At 42.7% G+C, this 20,211-nt stretch overlaps 1 protein-coding gene across 2 annotated transcripts; it reads right to left on the bottom strand.

The window, feature by feature from the left end:
• Positions 1 to 5,852: 5,852 nt before the first annotated feature.
• Positions 5,853 to 16,721, bottom strand: ATRIP (ATR interacting protein). 2 transcript variants are annotated; one of them, XM_030282876.4, is made up of 13 exons: positions 16,427 to 16,721; positions 15,148 to 15,233; positions 13,976 to 14,146; positions 13,231 to 13,346; positions 12,778 to 12,938; positions 11,706 to 11,804; positions 11,100 to 11,229; positions 9,630 to 10,358; positions 8,945 to 9,087; positions 8,319 to 8,410; positions 7,382 to 7,465; positions 6,857 to 7,103; positions 5,853 to 6,391 (listed from the first exon to the last, which is right to left on the bottom strand). In XM_030282876.4, exons 1-13 carry the CDS (start codon positions 16,701 to 16,703, stop codon positions 6,330 to 6,332), a joined length of 2,397 nt encoding a protein of 798 aa, XP_030138736.4. In that variant the 5' UTR covers positions 16,704 to 16,721; the 3' UTR covers positions 5,853 to 6,329. The 2 variants fall into 2 exon arrangements, with proteins under 2 accessions (XP_030138736.4, XP_030138737.4); XM_030282877.4 differs by having other exon boundaries at positions 15,148 to 15,230; positions 16,427 to 16,720.
• Between the last annotated feature and the right edge of the window lie 3,490 nt (positions 16,722 to 20,211).

Raw genomic sequence — 20,211 nt, 5'->3', positions numbered from 1 at the left:
TTCTGTCCACTTGGTTTTCTTAGCCTCATTTTGAGTATTATTTAGAGGTGTATCTGCAAAGGTACATATTCCTTCATCATGTGTTTGGCAGCTCGTGTTACTGAGTGTCCTTCAGGTCACCTTGTATCATGAATATCACTTTTGGTGGTGGAGACTGAAGCCTAACCAAAATCACAGGTCACAACATAAAGCAAGGACAGTGTAAGCTGCTGAATGATCCTCTGCCAGGCTGCTGCCAAGCAAGTCCAAAAGGATTGATTCTAAGGAAGTCTGTAATTTCATTAAAAATATCTTCTCAACCTCTTTAGACTTGTGTGTTAAGTATTGTGCCTCATTCTTCAACTTGACCAATTCAACATGAGGTAAGTGATGCTTTCTACTCTGTCTGAATATGTTTTTGCTAAACTGTTTGTGTAATTTACAGTTTTGATAAAAATGCTTTAGAAAGGTTGTATTCACACCCCTGACTCATTAATCTTTCACTTGAAAATATTTTATTTGGGCAGAGCAAGAGTTCTTTATATGACACCATGCCAGCAGTGAGTTGTTTTGTGTATCAGCATTATTACCTTGAATTGCCAGCTACGTTCTAATGTAGCATTTAAAGGAAAACAAAGGGAGAAACACAGAAATTTTTAAAAACCCACTAACACCCAATCAAAACCTCATAATAATTGGGTAGTTTTGTAGTGTTACTCCTTGATTTTATTGGAGTCTCAGCTGCAGTCTGATAATGTGTTGGAGGTGCAATATAAATAATTTCACTTCCAGTTTTATTTCACATTTTCTCTTAGTTGACTGGGGGCAGCAGACAAAATGCATGCTACTAAAAACCTTAATCTAGAAAACATATAATTAATATTTGGGCTAGAAATGACACCAGGAAATTGCAGTTATTTGTGATGATTTTGTTGGCACTGCTTTCTAGTTCATCTGTTCCTCTTTTCCCATGACTTTCAGCAGGTGCACTTGTCCAGTATGGTTGAGTTTGAAAAGTGAAAGGCAGAGAAATGCTCAGACAAAAGCTGTGTGCCTTCCCCTCTCTCTGCACACAGGGCTGAGGAGCAGAACCTGGGTTTTGATTAAAACCTGCAGATTCCCTTAAGGACCACATAGGGTTTCAAAGGTACCATGACCCTTTATTACAGCAAATGATCATATAGGAGAGTTAACTGCTTGTCCTAGGGTGACGTTATGGTGTTTGTATCTCCAGTCGTGTGTTCTGTTTATGTTTAATATTATGTTCTGTGCTTTCAGAACTGACTCTGAAAGTGAAGGTTTGTTTTGCCTTGTTATCAGCTGGTTCACCTCCCCCCATGGTCTGCTGTCTAGAAAAGGCTGGTGCTGGCTGGCTTTGCTTGCTTTGCTTGCTTCTGCTTTTGCCTTTGCTTCCTAGTTAGGTTAGCTAAGCAGTCCAATTCTTTCCCTGGACTGTTGCTTTTCCTTTCCTCTTCCTGAATACCATCCAACCTGTTCCAGACTGGGATCTGGGAAACACCAAGGAGCACCAGGAGCCTGCATTTGGTGATCTGCAGCAGCCATCCCCAGCGTCCAGACCCGGGCGACCACTCCCAGGAAAGACTTTCTGGATTTGTTCATCTCTTCAGAGTGGTGAAAGAGTTTTGTTGTCATCTGGTGTTGTTAATTGTTTTGGTGCTGGGGAGTGCTTTGTTCGTTGAATAAACAGGTTCTTTTCCACTTCTCTCAGAGGAAATTTTTCCCTGAACCAGGTGGGTGGGGAGGGGCCGTGGGGGTTTGTTTCCTGGGGGGCTCCTTTCAGAGGGTTTTCCCCAAATTTGCCCTAAACTAGGACACTGCTGAACTGAAAAGTTGGGAGCCCAGGGTTAGGTGAGGAATATTACTCGTTATGTTTTCATAGTGTTTAATCAGCAGATGTCTATGGTGGTGTGAATCTTTCCAGAACTAAATTTGGCATGCATTTAAAATCATGGCAGGGTTGTGTGGGAATTGCTGGACACACAGGAGGGAAAAACTTCACTTATTGCCAAACAAGCAATTCTTGCCTGTTTTTTTTTTTCTTTCCCAAGTATGGAAACTCAGTATTGTATCTCGGCACTTGTAATAACTCACATATTTGCTTTAGCCAGTGTTTTGGGGTCTGTTTTTATCTCTGGTTATTATTTGACCATATCTAGTTGTTTTGCAGCCTGTATCACAGGAACCTGGTCAGATTTACAGTTTTCAGTGAGTGATATAGGAGGGGAAAAACATGCACAAGTTAAACTTGTGAGAGGTGAGAGAAAGCTGAAGCAAATCTTACTTTATCCTTTCAAGAGCTCAGGCTTCAGCACTGATGGAACTGTGTCCTCTGCAAAGGCAGCCCCCCCTCAGAGCTAGTTAGCCATTATAAAAATAACCTCTGATACCCCATTTCTCTTACTGCTCTCAAAATAACTTTTAAACCAGCTACTGCAGCCTTTTCATTCTAACACTTCTTGTTCCTGCAATGGGATTTGTGGTTCACTCTCTGATGGTACCTTGCCCCTGGAATCAGGTAGGATGTCATTCTCAGACTGTTGGACAGGGGTTGCAGCTCAGCTGTGTGGTAAAGAAGGTTCTTTAGCAAAACAAATTGTTCATTCTCAGAACACCAACCTACATCATGATTAATGCATAGATTAAAACATTACTGTTTGTGTTACCTCTGTTAGGACACTCTACCACCACTCTACTAATTACATTCTGGCCATATATGAAAATAAAATGGCAGTTTCCTCTGGATATTTTCAAAAGCAGGTTAGCCTTTGAGCAACTATTGAACTGTCAAGCTTTAGGACTAAGTTTTCAAATTAGTCCAGGCTCAGCAGTGCTGGCAGTCACACTTCAGGTGTGAAGGTGTTTGCCCTTGCTCTTGGAAGCACTTTGATAAACTTTAGCCACAATGGGTTTGTAGAGATCACAGATGACCTTTTCTTATCAGCCTAAATTACAATCAACAATGTACATTTTTTTAACAATTTACACTGGAAGTTTGCATTTGCTGCTACATTCACAGCAGATAACACAGTCTGTGCAGGTAGAACTGCTGGAATTTGACCCTAATTGTAACCATTTGGCTATTATAGCCATAAATAATATTGCAGACTGTAACATAAACATGCAGTGGTGAGGATGACTTTGTTCTAATTGTTTAGCACAGGCTTTTAAGCAGTAGCTCACTCGTGGGATTAATATGAATAAACCCAACTGATGTCAGGGATGTGTGCTACAGGATGAGGTATTTTGTATTTACCATCTTCACCTATGTCAGCTTAGTTAAAAAAGATGGGCTTTTGAGGCCTGACATGACACAAAGCAGTTGTTTGGCTTCTCTGTGGAGTTTGTTTCAGTTAGGAGATGGATGAGCTGCAGGGGCCCCTTCCAATCTCTCCAAGTTAATGATAATGCAAGGTGTAGAATTGAGCAAGGTTTTATTGAGCGGGAAAAAGCAGCTCTGGTGAGCTCAGCTTTCAGCCAAGGGGAAACCCTGGTTGCCATCCCCACGGGCAAGGAAGCAGATGGGTGGTGCTGCTGAGGAATGTGAGAATTGTGTGTAGAACATGCCTAGTGGCTTTCTTTTGCTCAGTACTTAATTGTTCAGGCTTGTGCCTGTGCTTGATGCCAGAGTAAATTGCTTTTCTCAGTTAATACAGAGGCACAGCTTATCTGTAACATGGTGGGGAAATGCAAACTGGCATGGAAAAGTTGCTGTGGTGGGAGTTCTCCAGAGAGTGAAGAACTGATGATCTGGGATGATGAGCTGTTGCATACATGATTGGATCTTTTTAATCCTGAGAAAAATTTCAGGAGGAAATAAAAAGGGAAAATTGTTGAAGGTCAGCACAATCTTAAAATAATTCTGACAAGGCTGATCACTCTAAATGTCTTAAATAATTATGGTGGTTCTGTAAATATGTTTCTTTTCTGCCTTTTCTTTTTAGGCGTACAGCCTCATTTTTCCTTAGGAATCTGAACAGACAATGCCTTCAATTTTAAAAGCTGTGGTTTAATTTCACAATAACACAATGTTAGTGTGATCCCTGCAAGGGAAAAGTTTGGATCTGTTTGGTGTATGGAGCCTGGGTTGTACTGCTTTAAAGTCTGGAGTTGGGAGAAAATGAGAATGTAAATGTACATGTTTGGGTGTTGTCTGTTAGAGGGGGTGGACGGGAAGGGATGCAAAGCCAGGAGGGAACAGTTAGGAGCTTTCCTACCAGTTTTTTCCACAGATAACTCCTCTGTTTATATAAAGTTTAGCAATAATCCACTTCTCCCTTCTTCCAAGTTGCCATACACACACCCTCTAGATGAAGCCAGGAATTTTTTTAAAGAACTTTTTGTAACTGGACTGCTCCAGCAGTTTGGGATTCTTTAGGGAACTGGTTTTTGTCCAAGTTCTTAACAGTTCATTTGGTCTGTTCACCCAGATGGGTTAAATGTCTCTTACTTCTATAAACTCAAATTGTTTAGAGAAATTAAGTGGTGAGTACAGTTGAAAACTGATGATCACTGCATTTTGGAATATCTGAGGTATTGTGACTGTCATATCTTTGTTAGGACAATTCTAAGGTTGCCCCTCACAGCAGGCTCATGGCCAGATACTGCTTTACCACAGCTTCTGCTCATTGCGCTGTTCTTAAGGAATTATCTTAATGTTTATTTTGGTTTTGAGGAAGGGCTTTTACATACACTTTCCAGGTCTTCTCCCTAATCCTGAAGACCAGGAAATGTTTGGTGTTTGTTTTACCTTTTTTTTTGTTCTGGGTTGCTTTGTTTATTTGCTTATTTACTTATTTTACATGGACAAATGAAATGTTTTTTGTCACACCAATATCTGCAGCTTGTCTTGTCCAGGGCCTGGTGACAGTTCCAGGGTTCTGACCATACAAGCACACACAGGCTTGGAAGGCTTTGCTGCTCTGTGGCTCTGCATTATTCCTTGGTGCATTTCAGCAGGCACATGGCAGTTTTCCAGGTGCTACCAGGGACTTCAAACCAGTTACTGAGAGGAGCAGTTGGCAGCTTGTGTTTCACAGAAACAACCTGGCCCTGCCTGGTGCAGTTGCTGCTCAGAGAGGAGGAGGCTAAGCCCAGGCTGGGGGGAAGAAGGAGCTTTGGCCTTCTGGAGGTGCTGGGTTATTATCCCAGTTCTTCCTGCATAGGCATTTCCAGGAAAGTTCTCTTCTAAAGCAAGAGCCGAGCCAGGAGCTTGCTGAGCACACTGGAGTGGGCTCTCTTTGCTGTGCAGGTCACAGCCGCTTTGGGCATGACCAGAGAACAGAATGTCTCCCAATTTTCCAGAGTCTTCCTTCCCACTCTTCTACAGTCTCTTGTCCTCCTGGTTCCTGGATCCAGGCTTTTCTTAACCATGTCCCTATTGAAAATGGAAAAGAGCTCTCCCATCTAAACACACACACCCACACCTGTGGGCTCATTTTAATAACACACTTTCCTTTTTAGGGTCTAAGGCTCAGCTGGTGACTTGCAGCCCAGTGTGACAGTAAGTGAAAGTCACGTACACTTCAAAGGGTGGGGCAGCAGCTCTTTCTCCAACCTTTGGTGCTGAATCCTAGGAATGAGAGGCTCCTTCGTCTTCATCATGACCAAAAATTCCAGTCATTCTGCACACATTTAAATATCTTTCTATTGCCTAGGATGCAACTCTCAACAGTACCATCTTGCTCTTTTAAGGGGAACTGTAAAATATAAGTTCTAGTATTGTTTGTTTTGGCATCTTAGTAATTACACCTTCAGCAGATTGATGTAATTGAGCGAGCTCAGGTGACCAGTCCTCAGCAAGAAATTCAAAGCCCTGTAGTGAACTGCCAATTCTGAAGTTATTTCTAGAAAGGTTTTTAAAATCACCATAAACTGTTTACTAATATCAACAATATGAAAATTCTGGAAGTCACACAAGGAAGTGGTACATCTACAAAAGACACAAGTGTGTTCAAAAGGCTTTCATATGAATGCAGTGATGACAAACACCTTGGCACATTCAGCACCATAAATTCAGCTGTAGTCACAGTAACATGGAGAATAGAGAGAAATTTCCATTCCATTCACAGCGGTTTCATACAGGATGGAATTCATAACCAGAACCAGTCATAAGCCATTGAGTGGTTTGCACAGCAGTATCACTCTCATCAAAATTCCTTTGCTTTCAGCTACATTTAGATAGCACAGAAATAATTATAACAAAGAAATGTGTCTAGTTGTGCTGTGTTTGAGTGCAACCCAAGATCATCACTTAAAAGGATGATTCAAAGTTCACATTTACATTGGCAATGATGATTCAGATGAGGAAGGACACAGATCTTTGCTGTTGGCTAGCTGGAGTCTGTTCCTTGGTCTTCTGGCTCAGGAGGATACAATTCATCCAAAATCAGCTCTGCAACAAAAAATAATGTTTCAGAGAATTATTTTTTTCCTGCTTCATACAGTATAATTGTAGCTGGTATCTGCATTTTAGAACATACTGATGGTAGAAGACTACAGCAAATAAAATTTTTGAAGGGTCCCTGCAAACTAGTCTTTAGATTTGTGTTTTGTCATACAAACTTCTCCCCTTCTTTAATACCTTTTTTAGGGACACATTCCACGATCCCAGGTTGTTCCAAGCCCCATCCAACCTGGCCTTGGACACTTCCAGGAACGGGGCAGCCACAGCTGCTCTGGGCACCCTGTGCCAGGGCCTCCCCACCCTCACAGGGAAGAACTTCTTCCTAATATCCAATCTACACTGCCTCTAGAGGTCTGAGCAACGGCCTGCTGTGGTACTTGTTAGAATAGTGACAGAAGTGAAATTTTTATTTCTGCATGTGGGGAAAAAAGCCAACAATCGACTGATTTTTACCTTCAGAGGCACTCAGTTTTTGAGTCTTTTTGAGAATGGCTCTTATGCCTGGCATGGCTTGGTCGTATTGATGGAGAACTTCCAAACAGTGCTCATGGAACAGTTTATCTTTCTGAGACAGGCTGTGCAAGAGTAAAAGAGCATCCCGTAAAAACTGAATAACTTGTTCCCTATGTGCACACAAGCTGGTCTCACATCTAATCTTCATCCACTGTCTGTGCAACATCACAATTAGTGCCTTAACCACCTGCAAGAGGAAAAACAGTACCTCAATACACAAAGCAAAAATATAGGGGCAGAAAACTTATTTTAATATGAACTCTACTGCTTAATCTCTTCAAACTTTCAAATTTCAGGATATTTTCTAGCAAGCCAAAGCAAGCTTCCTAGAAGGTGGCATCCTCTAAAGTACAGGACACTTCTGTTTCTCTACAGCAAAAATAATAAAAAGGGCAAAAAGCTATTTCAGCATTGAGTACTTGGAACTTGTCAGCAGGTTAAACTGGGGCAGTGTGGTGAACATACCTCGAGGTAGCACTGACAGTCTGTGCCAGGAAATAAAACTGCTGGTCTGGAGCGCCACACGCAGCGTGTCAGGAGCCTCACTGTCTGTTACAAACACAGGTTGTGTTAGAGCAAGGGCTAAGTTATGATAATTCATTGCCAGTTTCAAATAGTCCTGGGGTTTTTTTTCCTCCTAACAGCTGCTTTTTACCCTCAAAGCTGCACAAGTTTTTTCCCCTGAAACCCTTCACAGACAGAGTTTGCCTTGCATAGAAACCTTCTCATGAGCAAAGCTGACAAGGTCAATGGCCTTTAATTCACTGCATACAAATAATGTGTTTACACTTAATAGTGCAGGTGGGGGTAATTGAAAGGGTTCCAAATTCTTTAAAATGAGGAAAGTAGAGCAAATAGAACCTCAAACAAGTCTGTTGTCACTTCTGTCTGCACAAACAACACAAATTAGGTTTAAAAGCTATTCTTTCTATATATAACCATGACAAACAGCAAGGTAGCATTTCCGTTCATTGCAAGGAATATAAATCCTAAATCACTACAGAATGCCTTTTAAATGTAATAAATACAATCAAAATGAAATTAAAATCTTGCTTCTTTTTACACTTTTATTGCTCTAAAAGCAAAATAAATCCTAGTGCTGAAAATCTGCAGCCATCCTAGGATCTTCCTTGGTTTTTTTAAGTGACTTGAAAGGCTATTATGACCAATGGTCTCTTCAAGGATAGTTACTGATTCAGTTTCAAGCATGTCCTTTCAAAAATCATTGTAATCCGTTACTGCAAGCCCGTTACTTGCACTATAATCCGTTACTACAATACTTGCAGTTTTGTATTTCAGCTAGAGAAGGAACTTGCTTTCAAACAATTTGTGCTCTATCCTGCTTCTCCCACTCCCCCAACTGGAAGAAGAAAAAAGCACATGGACACTCAGCCGTGGTTACCTCTTGCTCCAGCTGAAGCCAAAGCATTTCAGATGCTGATTTATCTGGTCTTGATGTTATGTACATGTAGAGTGCAAGGAGAAGGCAGGTGTCTGAAACAGAGAGAACTTTGTTCTTTTTCCAACCAGCCACTTGTTCATGACAAAAATTCTATCAGGCAAGAAAACATTTTGAGTTCTATCCTAGGGCTCATGGTACAGGCTCAGCTTCTTGTTTTACTTCCCGTATCTTCAGCAGTGCTGAGGAAAGTGGTATCCCTAAACCTTATATCTGCCTTTGTGGTAATCCTGTCCTGGTTCATTCATAAGGAACTGAACAGAGCTCATTTGTTATGCATAATACTGGAATCTCTGAGCAGTGCCATGAGCACAGATAAATTTAACTTCAAAACTCCTCAAAAGCCCCTTTTTCCTCATCAACCTTAAATACACAATCTATAAAGTTATTTTTAAATGGCTATAAATGCACTGCTTGTAGACAGATACCACAAGACAAATACTCTCCAAATCAAGTTTTCAGGTAACATAGCAGGCTTTTTGCCTTCTGGGTTTCAGCACCTTGGAGCAAGGCGAGTTTGCATTACTTTTAGTCATGGTAACAGTTCTCTGTCTCCTGCAATCTTTTACCTGAATGAGAACAGAGCTGAGCAACCAGCAGGTGGTGCTGAGCAAGAGCACACAGGAGTCTCACAGTCAGAAGCACAGCAGGCAGAGGGGTCTCGGGCCGCAGACAGCGCTGCAGCACCTGGCTACTCAGTAAGTGCTGGAAACTTCAAAACAAAACTTCGTTAGAAAAGGGAAGTGCAGTCACAAGCTGAAAATAATCTAGTTTTTGTAGACAGTATCATAATTTGTGGCTTTTAAGCTATTCAGAACACTCAATCTCAAATTATCTGTCATAAATACAAAGTATGATGGAAAACATTGTTACTTTGGCAGTCACTCTGCAGTTCACGCTGGCAGTTTTACCTGCCAGAATGAGATCCTGTGCTTTCCTTCTTTATGCACCTCCCAGCAATCACAAAAATCCCAAAATGAATGTTAGAAAGATTCTTCACTTTCAATGAGGCAACAGCAACTGCTTCATATGAACATCATCAGCAAACCTTGTTACTGATCAGGGATGATTATTATACTCATTAACAGCAAAGGCAGTAGAAATATCCTCAGCTGCTTCTCAAATGTGATCTGAGATGTGATTTCTCTCATACATAACACAAGTTCTACTGGAAGTTGCCCAGATGAGTTTTAACAGAATGAAAACAGCTAAACAGCAGACTGTGAAATAATTTAAAAGTTATTACTGACTTACTTTATTAACAAGTCCATAGTTGAATTTTCAGCTAATTTTACCAAAACCTTAAGGCTTTGGTTCAGGATATTGTCAATCTGGGAACCCCTTGCAGCAGAAAAAGCTAAAATCTGAAGCAGCTTTTTAAACAAAGAATGCTGAGCTCCATCAGTATTGGGAGGATCCTGTGGAGCAGGCAGCTCTCCTTGTGTCCTGCTCTCTTCTTTATTGTCACGCTGATTGTCACACAACACATTTTGGTCCATCTTGGGAACCTGTTCATCTCCAGCAGCAGAACCGTTTTCCATTTCAGCAGACAGCAAGGTGTGGACAACATCCTGGCTGTAGAACACCAAATAATAAAGGATCCCCAGTGACACAAGAGTAGTTTCTTCAAGGGACAACCTGAAGTCCTCCTTGCCTGACCCTGTGTTTGTGCTGGCTCTGGAAGCAGCAGCTGGATGGGTCCCACAAGTTCCATTCCCGGGGGTGTCCCCGAGCTGCTCTGCTTGGCAGAAGGCAGCAACGTGGTGCTCCACCAAGGGCAGGAGATGCACAGCACCTTGGATTCTGCTCTGTGTGAGGGGCAGGAGCCCTCCCTGCCCTTCTGCTGGGTTTTCCTCAGATAATTCTTCATCCAGAGCAATCAAGTTCAGTCCTGTTATTGCCAGTTTTTGAGCGTCTTGCAGGGATACAAGAGGAGCAATTCCTTCTTGAGTTGTCCTGCTGCTGGGAAGTTGTGTGGGCTTCCTGTCCAAATAAAAGGGATACACTTCACAAAAAAAGGCAGAGAATAGATTTCAAATCTGAGTATTTATGAATTCAATAATAGAAAGGCCAGAGTACTAAGAGATGTCTGTTTCCAATATAGGAAAAAAGGGGGGAAAACATCATCCTACTCCTCGATGCCTGCATGGAAGAGCCATTTCAAAGCATTCTAGGTTTCAATACTAATAAAACAACCTATCTGAAAAGCAAAGGTATTTCAGAAGCTACAGTCTAATTCTGTAAAGTGAAAAGCTATTATAATTCATATCCAATCTTTGTATTTAAAATGTTTTACCGGGAAATATAAATATATATTGGAAAGTTGCACACCAATTGTACATTAAAAATTAAACACAGCTTATATTTTGAAGATATAAAACAAAAGTTTGGATCACATTTTCAGCATTTTCTTCCCCCTTAACTCATCATCATGCTTCTGTTCTTCCTTCCTTGCAATGCAAGCTGCTAACAGCTTTAGTTTAGTTCTGTGCCTTCCCCTAACTGATAATTAACCTAATTATTTTTTAGTGATGTTCCAGTGTTTAGTATCTGTGATAATCAAAGATACAGAATGATGTTCCAAATTTTGCACTAAATGGCCTAAGCAGAGCATGATTTACCACAGGGAATGAGCTCTCCTGCATGGCCAAGTGTTTCTTAGTACAGAGAATGCCACTGTGCCGAACATGGCAGATACAGTTTAACAAAGAAAATAAAACTCACGTATCCAAAGCGTTGGGTGGCAACACAGCTCCAGATAGAGGCTCAGAGTTGCTACTGAGAAGGTGGCAGAAACCTAGAAGTGACCCGGGGACAACAGGCTGCTTCATCAGTGCATTCAGCAAGATAGAACCTGGAAGGATACAAAATTTTCTTTGGAGAAAATTTGCCATCATCAACAACAAAAAAAATCAGTATTTCAGAAGATCAGCCTTACTGAAGGGTGCTTGCAACCTCAAAATGTTTTTTTCATTACGAATCTTCTTTCTTAACAGAATAATTTTCAGAAAAATTAATTTAAGATATATAGATATAAAATACCTCTAAAGTTATATTTAGAGGTATTTTAATTATGATTCCCTATTTGCAAAATAGCTTGAGCCAAGTGATCACATACCCCAGCTGTTCTGGTGACTTGCCCTCCATTTTCTACTCCAGACATTGAAATTATGTGATGCAATTCCACTGCCAACTGTAACTAAGCTAGTGCCCTAAAGAATTCTTGGAGCTGACTGTTGAAAATGCTTGATAGTGTTTTAGGTCTTTTTAAAGGTTAAAAAATTAGCCATTTTCCCTGGATTTATTTCTGTATTACCAGAATGATATTACCTTGTCTATTTCGTTTGGGGACAGAGTTGTAGGAACCCTTTTTTCCTGTTGCTTTGTGCTGCTTCAGGGATGAAACATCAGGATGGGTTATCTTCCTGTCTGAAACAAACAGGGATTGGGAGAACACAGATCTGCACCCATCCTGTACACACAGCCACAGTGTTAGATAATCTTTTAATAATCTCTATATGTCACAATTACCAAGCAAACCAAGGCCAAAAGCCTTGCAGAGTTCAGAAAAAAGGCAAACAAATGTATTTTTTCAAACAAATAGGCATATTGAGTGTTGTTACCACAACAAACAACAGCAAGACTAATGCTTTCAGGCTACTGCATTTTTGCTTTTGCTGGAGTTCCTACTGCCCATATTCCTAGAATTAACATTGTAACTGACAGCAACATCTTAGAGTTTTCACGACTCTTCAAGTAAGGATTAGTTGATGATATTCACATTTCTTACATTTATTATTTCCCATTGCTATTAAAAAAACACTACTTTTGTTTCTTATTATAGCAATCTTCAAATATATGCAGATATTAATTTCCTACGATTTACTCAATGAATTTCAAGATAGAATTTTGTCAAAGTTACTGCCCTACATATAAAAGAGGAAATGAGTGCATTGTTTCAGTTGCTTCTTTCAGTATGGCTAAATATGTACCCTTTAAAATCCAATCCCCAAAACACTAGAACAAGAATACAAAACATTCAATACCTGACTAGCAGACCAAGAAATAGGCAAATTGTTTCCTATTCTTTATGCAATGAGAAAAGACAGATCAACAATTTGGATGTTTTAGTTCATCACACAGTGAAGTTTTTTATTGCAGCCACTGGCCACTTCATCATTGCCACCTTGGCATCTGGTACTAAGGTATTAATTAAAATGATCTCCATGCAAATTTCAGTCATGGCTATTTAACTCCAGTTGGTATAAAGGGGGAAAAAAAATCTAACTAACACCAAAATAAATAACTGTGAATTGACTGCAACTGTTCAGTCACAAAATACTTCTCTAAGGTAGAATGTTCACACGTAGCTAAAAATGTTGCAAGCTGTACAGGGGTTTACCTTCTTTGACTGAAGTAGTCAGGGCCATCAAGTTTCCTGAAGAACACAATGGCCTAGTGGGCATTTCAGCATTGAAGGATTCCTTTGTAGGAAAAGATTTTCTTTCTGGCTGTGGAGAACATCCTTCTGATTTCACTTGTACCACAAGATTCTTTTTAGGGCTAAGATAAAAAGACAAATCAATATTTCTTTTGTAATTATTTTATGAAATAACAATCTATTTTCTTTGGAACGATGTTTTAGAGTTACTTCACTATATACTCTTTGAATTTCTCTCACAGATACAAGGAAGGCTCTTTTTTGAGCAAATTCCAAAAATGTCATCAGACTTTTTTGTTGTATTTTTTTCAAAGACAACAGGGCTAAGAGTCATATGAAGAAGGAAAACCTCTTCAATAGTTTAAACACATGCATTACAAAAATGAACACAAATTCCTTTTCTAACCCCCCTACCTTGTTGTTGGAACTGCCTGAGAAAGGTGTTTGTTTCTTTCACAGTTCTGAAGTCGTGTTCTTAATTCATTCATTTCTGCGTCCTTGAACTGCAGCTCGGAGTGCAAGGACTGTAACTGAAAGAGGAGTTCAGGACAGTTTTACCAGTTCAGAAGTGCTGCAGCTGCAGAGCAACTGAGTTACCAGAGAGCTCCAGATCACCATCTGTTCCTGTGAACTCCAAGATCTCAATTTTTAGGAATGTTAGTCCAGTTAACACTATCTGAGGACCAAGTGCCAGGAGTTCAGGCAATAAGCTTTTGTGAGTGGCTAAGACAAAGCAAATGCCACGCAGAGCATGGCTCCAGTGAGGCTGCAGAGCCAACTGGGCAAAAGCAGCCACTGTCCTCGTCAGAGATGGACAGAGATGGCTGCAACAAGAACAGCAATCTGATCAGAGCCACAGAGCATCTTCTGTCACTTTTTTCCACTCTAACATACATTCCAATTGCAATGTTCTCAGAATAGCTTCAAAAAAGCAGTACACAAATGAAAACCTCTACCACCTGAATTTCATTACTTTATTTTGGCAGGGGAAAACCTTCAACAAGTTTTTACAAATATTTTCTTCTAGGTAAGAAAATAAAAGCAAGCATTGTGGAAATTTCACACAAACGTTGTTCCTTTGACTAAATGGTCTGTGACATCATTAAGTCATAAATCAGCTTCTGCAAGTGATCTGCAGGTAACTGACAGATTTACAAACCTTTTTGGAGAACTCTTTTTCTTTTTCACTTAAAATCTGAGATTTTTGTTCTTCCAGTAGCAGGTAAGATCTTTTCTGTTCTTCCATAGCATACTCCATCTGCTGCATTGAGTCACGCAGAATTTTAATTTCTCCATTTTTAGTGAGAATTTCATCCTGCATTTCTTTCAGCTGCAAACAGAGGAGTTACATTAAAGGATGGATATAGCCAAAAGTATGCATTTGCATCAGTACGTGGTTGAAAATTAGGTGTATTTGTAATTTCTAGGAAGAAAAATGCTCCTGGTAACCCAGCTCAGAAATTCTACACACTACCTCGAATTTTTCTCTGATTAAATCAGGCTCAGCTACTGTTTTCTTTAACATAATTCAAAATGACAAGATCATCCTTCTCTTTCCCCTTCTCTGCAATTATGTTTTGGATTTTTTTAAAAAAAGTGTTCTAGTCACACACATCAGTAATTTATTCATTGTTTGGTTGATAACACTGATAATTTAGTTACACTACTACATCCATCAGGACAGCCAACAAGCACTCTAAGAGAAGGTACCACCCCCAGAGAGAATCTTCATGACATTGAGTCTCTAACACTTCCTGAGCAGCCACTACCACTCAGAGACAAGACTTTGGGGATAATAAAGAAGTTACTCAGAAAAGCAAGAAGAAAAGATCAAAAAGACACTTCTCTACAACTGTAAAATTATGATTTAATACGGTATACAGGTAGGAGATTCCCGGATAAAGGTGGATATAATAGAGCTGGGACAGATACAGAGAATGGATAAGGGGAAACAGAGAATCTCTCCATAAATGACCACTGGAAGGTAAAGTAACATAAAGCCACTTGAAAGTCACCTCACTTTCTCAAATCTTTTAAGTTAAACAAAACAACTCTGGCTGACAGGGCAGAGAAATTATTTCATAGGGAACAAATAAACCTGAAAAATTAGCATTTGCTAATCTGAAATTACCAAGAAATAAAATATTGTTCTCACTCTTTAGTATTACTGAAGCTATTTCTAGTACAATTATTTTATTTCAATACACCCCTGGATTACAAAGATTAGATCACCTTGATTAGAATTAAATGCTTGGGACTGGATTTATCCTACCTTTCAGTTGTTCCTATCAAAAATGTGATATTTAGAGGAGAAGGGAGGATATTGCCAACCTTCTGTTTTACTTCTTCATGCTGTGTCTGTAGCACTTCAAACTGGAATGCATCTCTCATCAGACCATCTTCTGCTCTGCTTCCTGCTGCAGGGAAAAGCCAAAATCTGAAGCACAGATGATGAATGTGCATCACTGGTGACTTAACACCAAGGTTTTGTTATTTGTCATTGCATACATCTGAATATCTTAGTATTTTACTGTCATTACAAACAGGTAAACTGCCTCATCTAGTCACCACAGGAACTTTGCTAGTGCTTGTGCATCAATTCTTAGAACAGAAGAACCCCTGCCCCTTCAAAATTTTAATTACAGAATGGTTTGGGTTGAAAGGGACCTTAAAGATCATCTCATATCTTAAACCAGCAAGATGACCCACAGCAAAAGCAAGCATTTCTTCTGAGATAACTTTAGTGAAAGCACAAACAAGGGCTCACTGAAAACTTAACTCACCTGGTGAGAGATGTCAGGGTTGCTAAAACATACTTACTTAAGGTCTCTAAGGTTCATTATGAAGAAACCCCTGCTTTCGTTTCTTTCAAAATAAACCTGAAAGTCAGCTGTTAATACAGGGCATGCTGTGCATTTATTAGTGGAAAATAACAGGGGAAAGGAAATCTGAAACCCAACATGCTACTAGAATGTAATACCTAAAGCATGTTGAAAGTTTAGGAAACTCGAGTTTTTTACTTGTCAGGTTTAATATGCAGCACCCCTGTCCAGGCTGGCATTACCATACATACCCCAGGTAGGGCTGCTGGAGCTGTGAGATCAATGCAATGCTCCTCCTGGGATTGTTATTCTCGTTATTCCTCTGAATGCCAGCCATCCCTCTGACCCCGGGGGTACCACCGTGGGGTGCTGGTGGCCAGGTGAACGGGCAGGATCAATTAATTCCCTTAAGGGAACTTACAAGAAAGATGGAGCAAGTCTATTTACAAGAGCCTTTAGTGACAGAACAATAGGAAGGGGCTTCACGCTGACAGAGATTTAGGTTAGATATTAGGAAGAAATTCTTCCCTGTGAGGGCGGTGAGGACCTGGCACAGGGTGCCCAGAGCAGCTGTGGCTGCCCCGGGATCCCTGGAAGTATCCAAAGCCAGGCTGGACGGGGCTTGGAGCAGCCTGGGACAGTGAAAGGGGTTCCTGCCCGTGGCAGGGGGTGGCACTGGGTGGGCTTTGAGGTCCCTGCCAACTCAGGCCATTCCGTGCTTGCTGAAGGGACACCGAAGGCTTCGGCAGCAGCGGGGCAGTGAGGGGCAGTCGCCGGGACACACCGACCTTGCCGCCCGCCCGCGGGCAGCTCCGGCACTCCCCACGCGTGTTCCGCGGGCGGATTCTGCGACAGCGCCTGCGAGGCCAGGATGTCGATCTGCTCCAGGTCGTCCGCCGTGAAGTCATCACTGTCCCCGAAGGAGTCCATGATCCCGGTCGCGGCGCTCTTGGGGCGCTTGTGCGGAGGCAGGGCGCTGTGGAGCGCCGGCGCGGCGGCCGCAGCGCCGCTCTCCCCGCAGAGCGCGGCGCCGCTCCGCTTGCGCGGCCCGGGCAGCGCCGCCATGGCGGGACCCGCGGGCCCGCACGCCGCGGGGCCGCCCCGACCACGCCCCCCCCGCGCGCCGCGCCGCCCGCCAATCGCCGCCGGGCAGCCCTTCCCACACAGCCAATAGAGTGGCAGCAGCTTCAGAGCCGGCTGTAAGCGCCCCCTCGATTGGCCGCAGCCTGCCGACATGCAAGCGCCTCGCTGATTGGGAGGGAGGGAGGCGGGAAGGATCGTCCCCCTCGGCGCTGTGAGGGAATGCGCTGACGTCACGCTTTCAAGCGATGACGTCAGACTGGGCGGTGACGTCACGGTGAGGGTTGTCCCGCTGATGTCAGACCTGGCTTCATCCCGGGCACGATGGCGTCACACCGCAGCTGGAGGGCCGCTGTGACCCGTCCCGTGCAGCCACAGACACGACTGCCCTGGATAAACTGGGACCTCTAGGAGTGTCAGGGAAGTGCAGTATTTGCTAAAGTCCTGTGCTAAACCCTCACGGTTAAACTACTGGCATTAACCTACTTTTGTAATCATATCTGGCCCGTTTTTAAATGTGGACTGAAAAACAGAGTTTCCAGCTCTATAACTCAGGTCACAGCTATGTCGATAATCCTTTTAAGAGGGGACTAGGCCATAGTCTTGCATCACATTTTTAAAACAGCCATAAATTATTTTCATTTCTACAAGTCAGTTTACAAATAGCTTGATGGTCTTTTAAGTGAAAACCACTGTGCTAGTGTGACATATTTCCAATTCTGTTAGAGAATTCTGATTTTTCTTGCTCATTTAGCTATTGCCATTACATGCAGGGAAAATGGGTTATCACTGGAGGTAATTGTCTTTATCCATGCAGTGCATGAGCAGCCTGTGAGGACCCAGTAAGGCCCAAAGCAAGCCCTGGGGCCATTGCTCCCAGCTGTGCTGAAGTGGCAGCAGTGATCCCAGTGGAATCAGCAGGTGGGAACAGCTCAGGTGCACACAGAAGGGGCAGCCTCAGAGGGCAGGTGCACTTGTAGCACTTTAGCTTTGAGGTGCTGCTTAAAGGTTTTATTTTTGTTTCTCCAAGAAGTTGTTCTATCAATTATGTGCCAAACTGGGGGAATTGTGGACGCTTTTGAAGCTCAAAACACTGAAGGTACTATTATTTATGTTTGGAACTATTGCTTTTCTCTCTCTAATGGGAATGGTAACATAATGTCTTTGTAGTCTTGCCATAAAGTAAAGTTTCTTCTTGCTTTTAAGAATGGTTTTATCTTTTTATGTTTCGAGAGAGATGCTTTGAGGAGATGGAATAAAACCAAAATTGCTTGTTTAGTTTAAAACCTCTCCTGGCAATTTCTCGTGCTCTATTTCTGCTGCTTATGTTTAAAGAGACATGTATTGAGAACTTAATTTAAGTAATGTAAAAGGAACTGGATTTAGACATTACTTGTTCTTAATTCTGGGTTGGTTTTGTTTGTGTGTTTTTGTTGTTTGTTTAGGATTTTTTGTTTAATAAATTAGTAGGATATGATAGTATGAGTATTTTTTATTATTGCTCTTTTTAAATAATAGTATATTGTCTGAGTGGTATACTTTCAGTTTTACTTTCTCCTCTTCCGCTATCTGAAATTGAGGAAAAATAGAATGGTAGAAGGCTTGCACAAGCTTCATTTTTAACAAGATAAACCAAGATACTGACTTTGTTTTCCTCTACTCCAGGTGTTCCTACTAAAGAGAAAATGACTTGCAGAGGATTAGAATAACAACAAAGTAAGTCTGACATGTAGAATTTGATTTAAATACAGCTGCTCATGGAATAATTTTTGGGCAGGGGGATGAAAGTAACACAGTTACATATTTGCTGATTTCTCATTTTTCTCTGTCTTGCTTACACTGAGTCTTAAATCTGAAACTCCCTGAGGAGAACACAAGAAAGCAAAGCTTGAGTTTAGCGCTACCTGACAACTGTGGCATTTTTAATTTTTGTAGCCAGAATTTCTTGTTTCATTTGAATATTCCACTTAGGACTAATGGATCCAGGTGTCAGACCTCAATCCATATGAGTAGTTTTAGCATAACCATTTGACTCTTGCAATACTTTTAGCTACAATTCATCTGCTTTCTACTATTACCATTATTTTAGTTTACTCTTGAGCAAGTTAAAACCAGGGCCCTTAATGTCTGTCCTGGCTTTAGCAGTATCTTGTTTTACTGACTTAAGTGTAAAATCACTGGGATAATAGAGAATTTGTGCATTTATTCATTTGGGTGCACACATTGTGGAAGGGGAAAGCTCTTTAGCATAATTAAGCATCAAGTTTAATAACTTATGTGTGGATTTGGACAGTTCTTAGTGCTGCTAATGGTATGTTTATTCTAAATGCTAGTAATAATTCTGTGACTCCAATGCAAGTATTTCTTTGTCTCTTATTTCAGTGAAGATTGATGTTGTTATAAACAAAACAGCCTTGCTGGAACACTTTGGCTTGGGCTAAGTGTGGTAGATAGGGACAGGTGAGCGGAAGATCTCTGAATGAGTCCCAAGTACCAGCAGAGATTAATTTTTTTAACTTAATTCCTAAAGTATGAGGTAATAAAATGCAAATGGGACTTCGGTGAAAATTTGTTATAATAAAATAGCATCTTGATCCAGACCTGAGAGTCGGTTAGGAGGGGAGTAGTCTGGGTTTTGGGTAAATGTCAAGAGTTTTGTCATTTGCTGGTAGAGGGAAAGGAAAACCCGCCTGTCAAGGATGACCTCCGAGCTGCGGGTCTGAGATGGAGGGGGATTTTAGTCTGTGCTTGTATTGGGTCCTGAAAAAAGAGAGGGAAAAGGGAACAAGGCAGGATAACGGTGCTGTCTGCCTGGAATACGGCTGGCGATGGAGCTGATGGAGGGATGAGAGGAGCCGCCGCTGGCCTGGGGTGGCGGCGAGGGCCGGGCCGTGAGGGCAGGGCAGGGCCGGGCCGCGAGGGCAGGGCCGGGCCGCGAGGGCAGGGCCGTGAGGGCAGGGCCGTGAGGGCAGGGCCGCGAGGGCAGGGCCGGGCCGCGAGGGCAGGGCCGTGAGGGCAGGGCCGTGAGGGCAGGGCCGGGCCGCGAGGGCAGGGCCGGGCCGCGAGGGCAGGGCCGTGAGGGCAGGGCCGTGAGGGCAGGGCCGCGAGGGCAGGGCCGGGCCGCGAGGGCAGGGCCGTGAGGGCAGGGCAGGGCCGTGAGGGCAGGGCCGTGAGGGCAGGGCCGTGAGGGCAGGGCCGTGAGGGCAGGGCCGCGAGGGCAGGGCCGCGAGGGCAGGGCCGGGCCGCGAGGGCAGGGCCGGGCCGCGAGGGCAGGGCCGTGAGGGCAGGGCAGGGCCGTGAGGGCAGGGCCGTGAGGGCAGGGCCGTGAGGGCAGGGCCGTGAGGGCAGGGCCGTGAGGGCAGGGCCGTGAGGGCAGGGCCGTGAGGGCAGGGCCGCGAGGGCAGGGCAGGGCCGTGAGGGCGGGGCCGGGCCGTGAGGGCGGGGCCGGGCCGGGCCGGGAGCGCGGCCGCGCGTTGCACCCATTAATTCCGTT

The sequence above is a fragment of the Taeniopygia guttata genome, chromosome 12 (genome assembly GCF_048771995.1).
Source record: "Taeniopygia guttata chromosome 12, bTaeGut7.mat, whole genome shotgun sequence".
Lineage (NCBI taxonomy): Eukaryota > Metazoa > Chordata > Aves > Passeriformes > Estrildidae > Taeniopygia > Taeniopygia guttata.
Note: the sequence above shows the minus strand (reverse complement) of the source record. Positions and strands in the feature narration are given on the sequence as shown.

Coding starts and splice junctions, on each gene's coding strand:
- ATRIP (XM_030282876.4), bottom strand. CDS start 16,703: ATGGCGGCGCTGCCCGGGCCGCGCAAGCGGAGCGGCGCCGCGCTCTGC. Junction 7,466..8,318: donor GGCTTCAGCTGGAGCAAGAG/GTAACCACGGCT, acceptor TGTTTGTAACAG/ACAGTGAGGCTCCTGACACG. Junction 6,392..6,856: donor AAAACTGAGTGCCTCTGAAG/GTAAAAATCAGT, acceptor TTTTTGTTGCAG/AGCTGATTTTGGATGAATTG.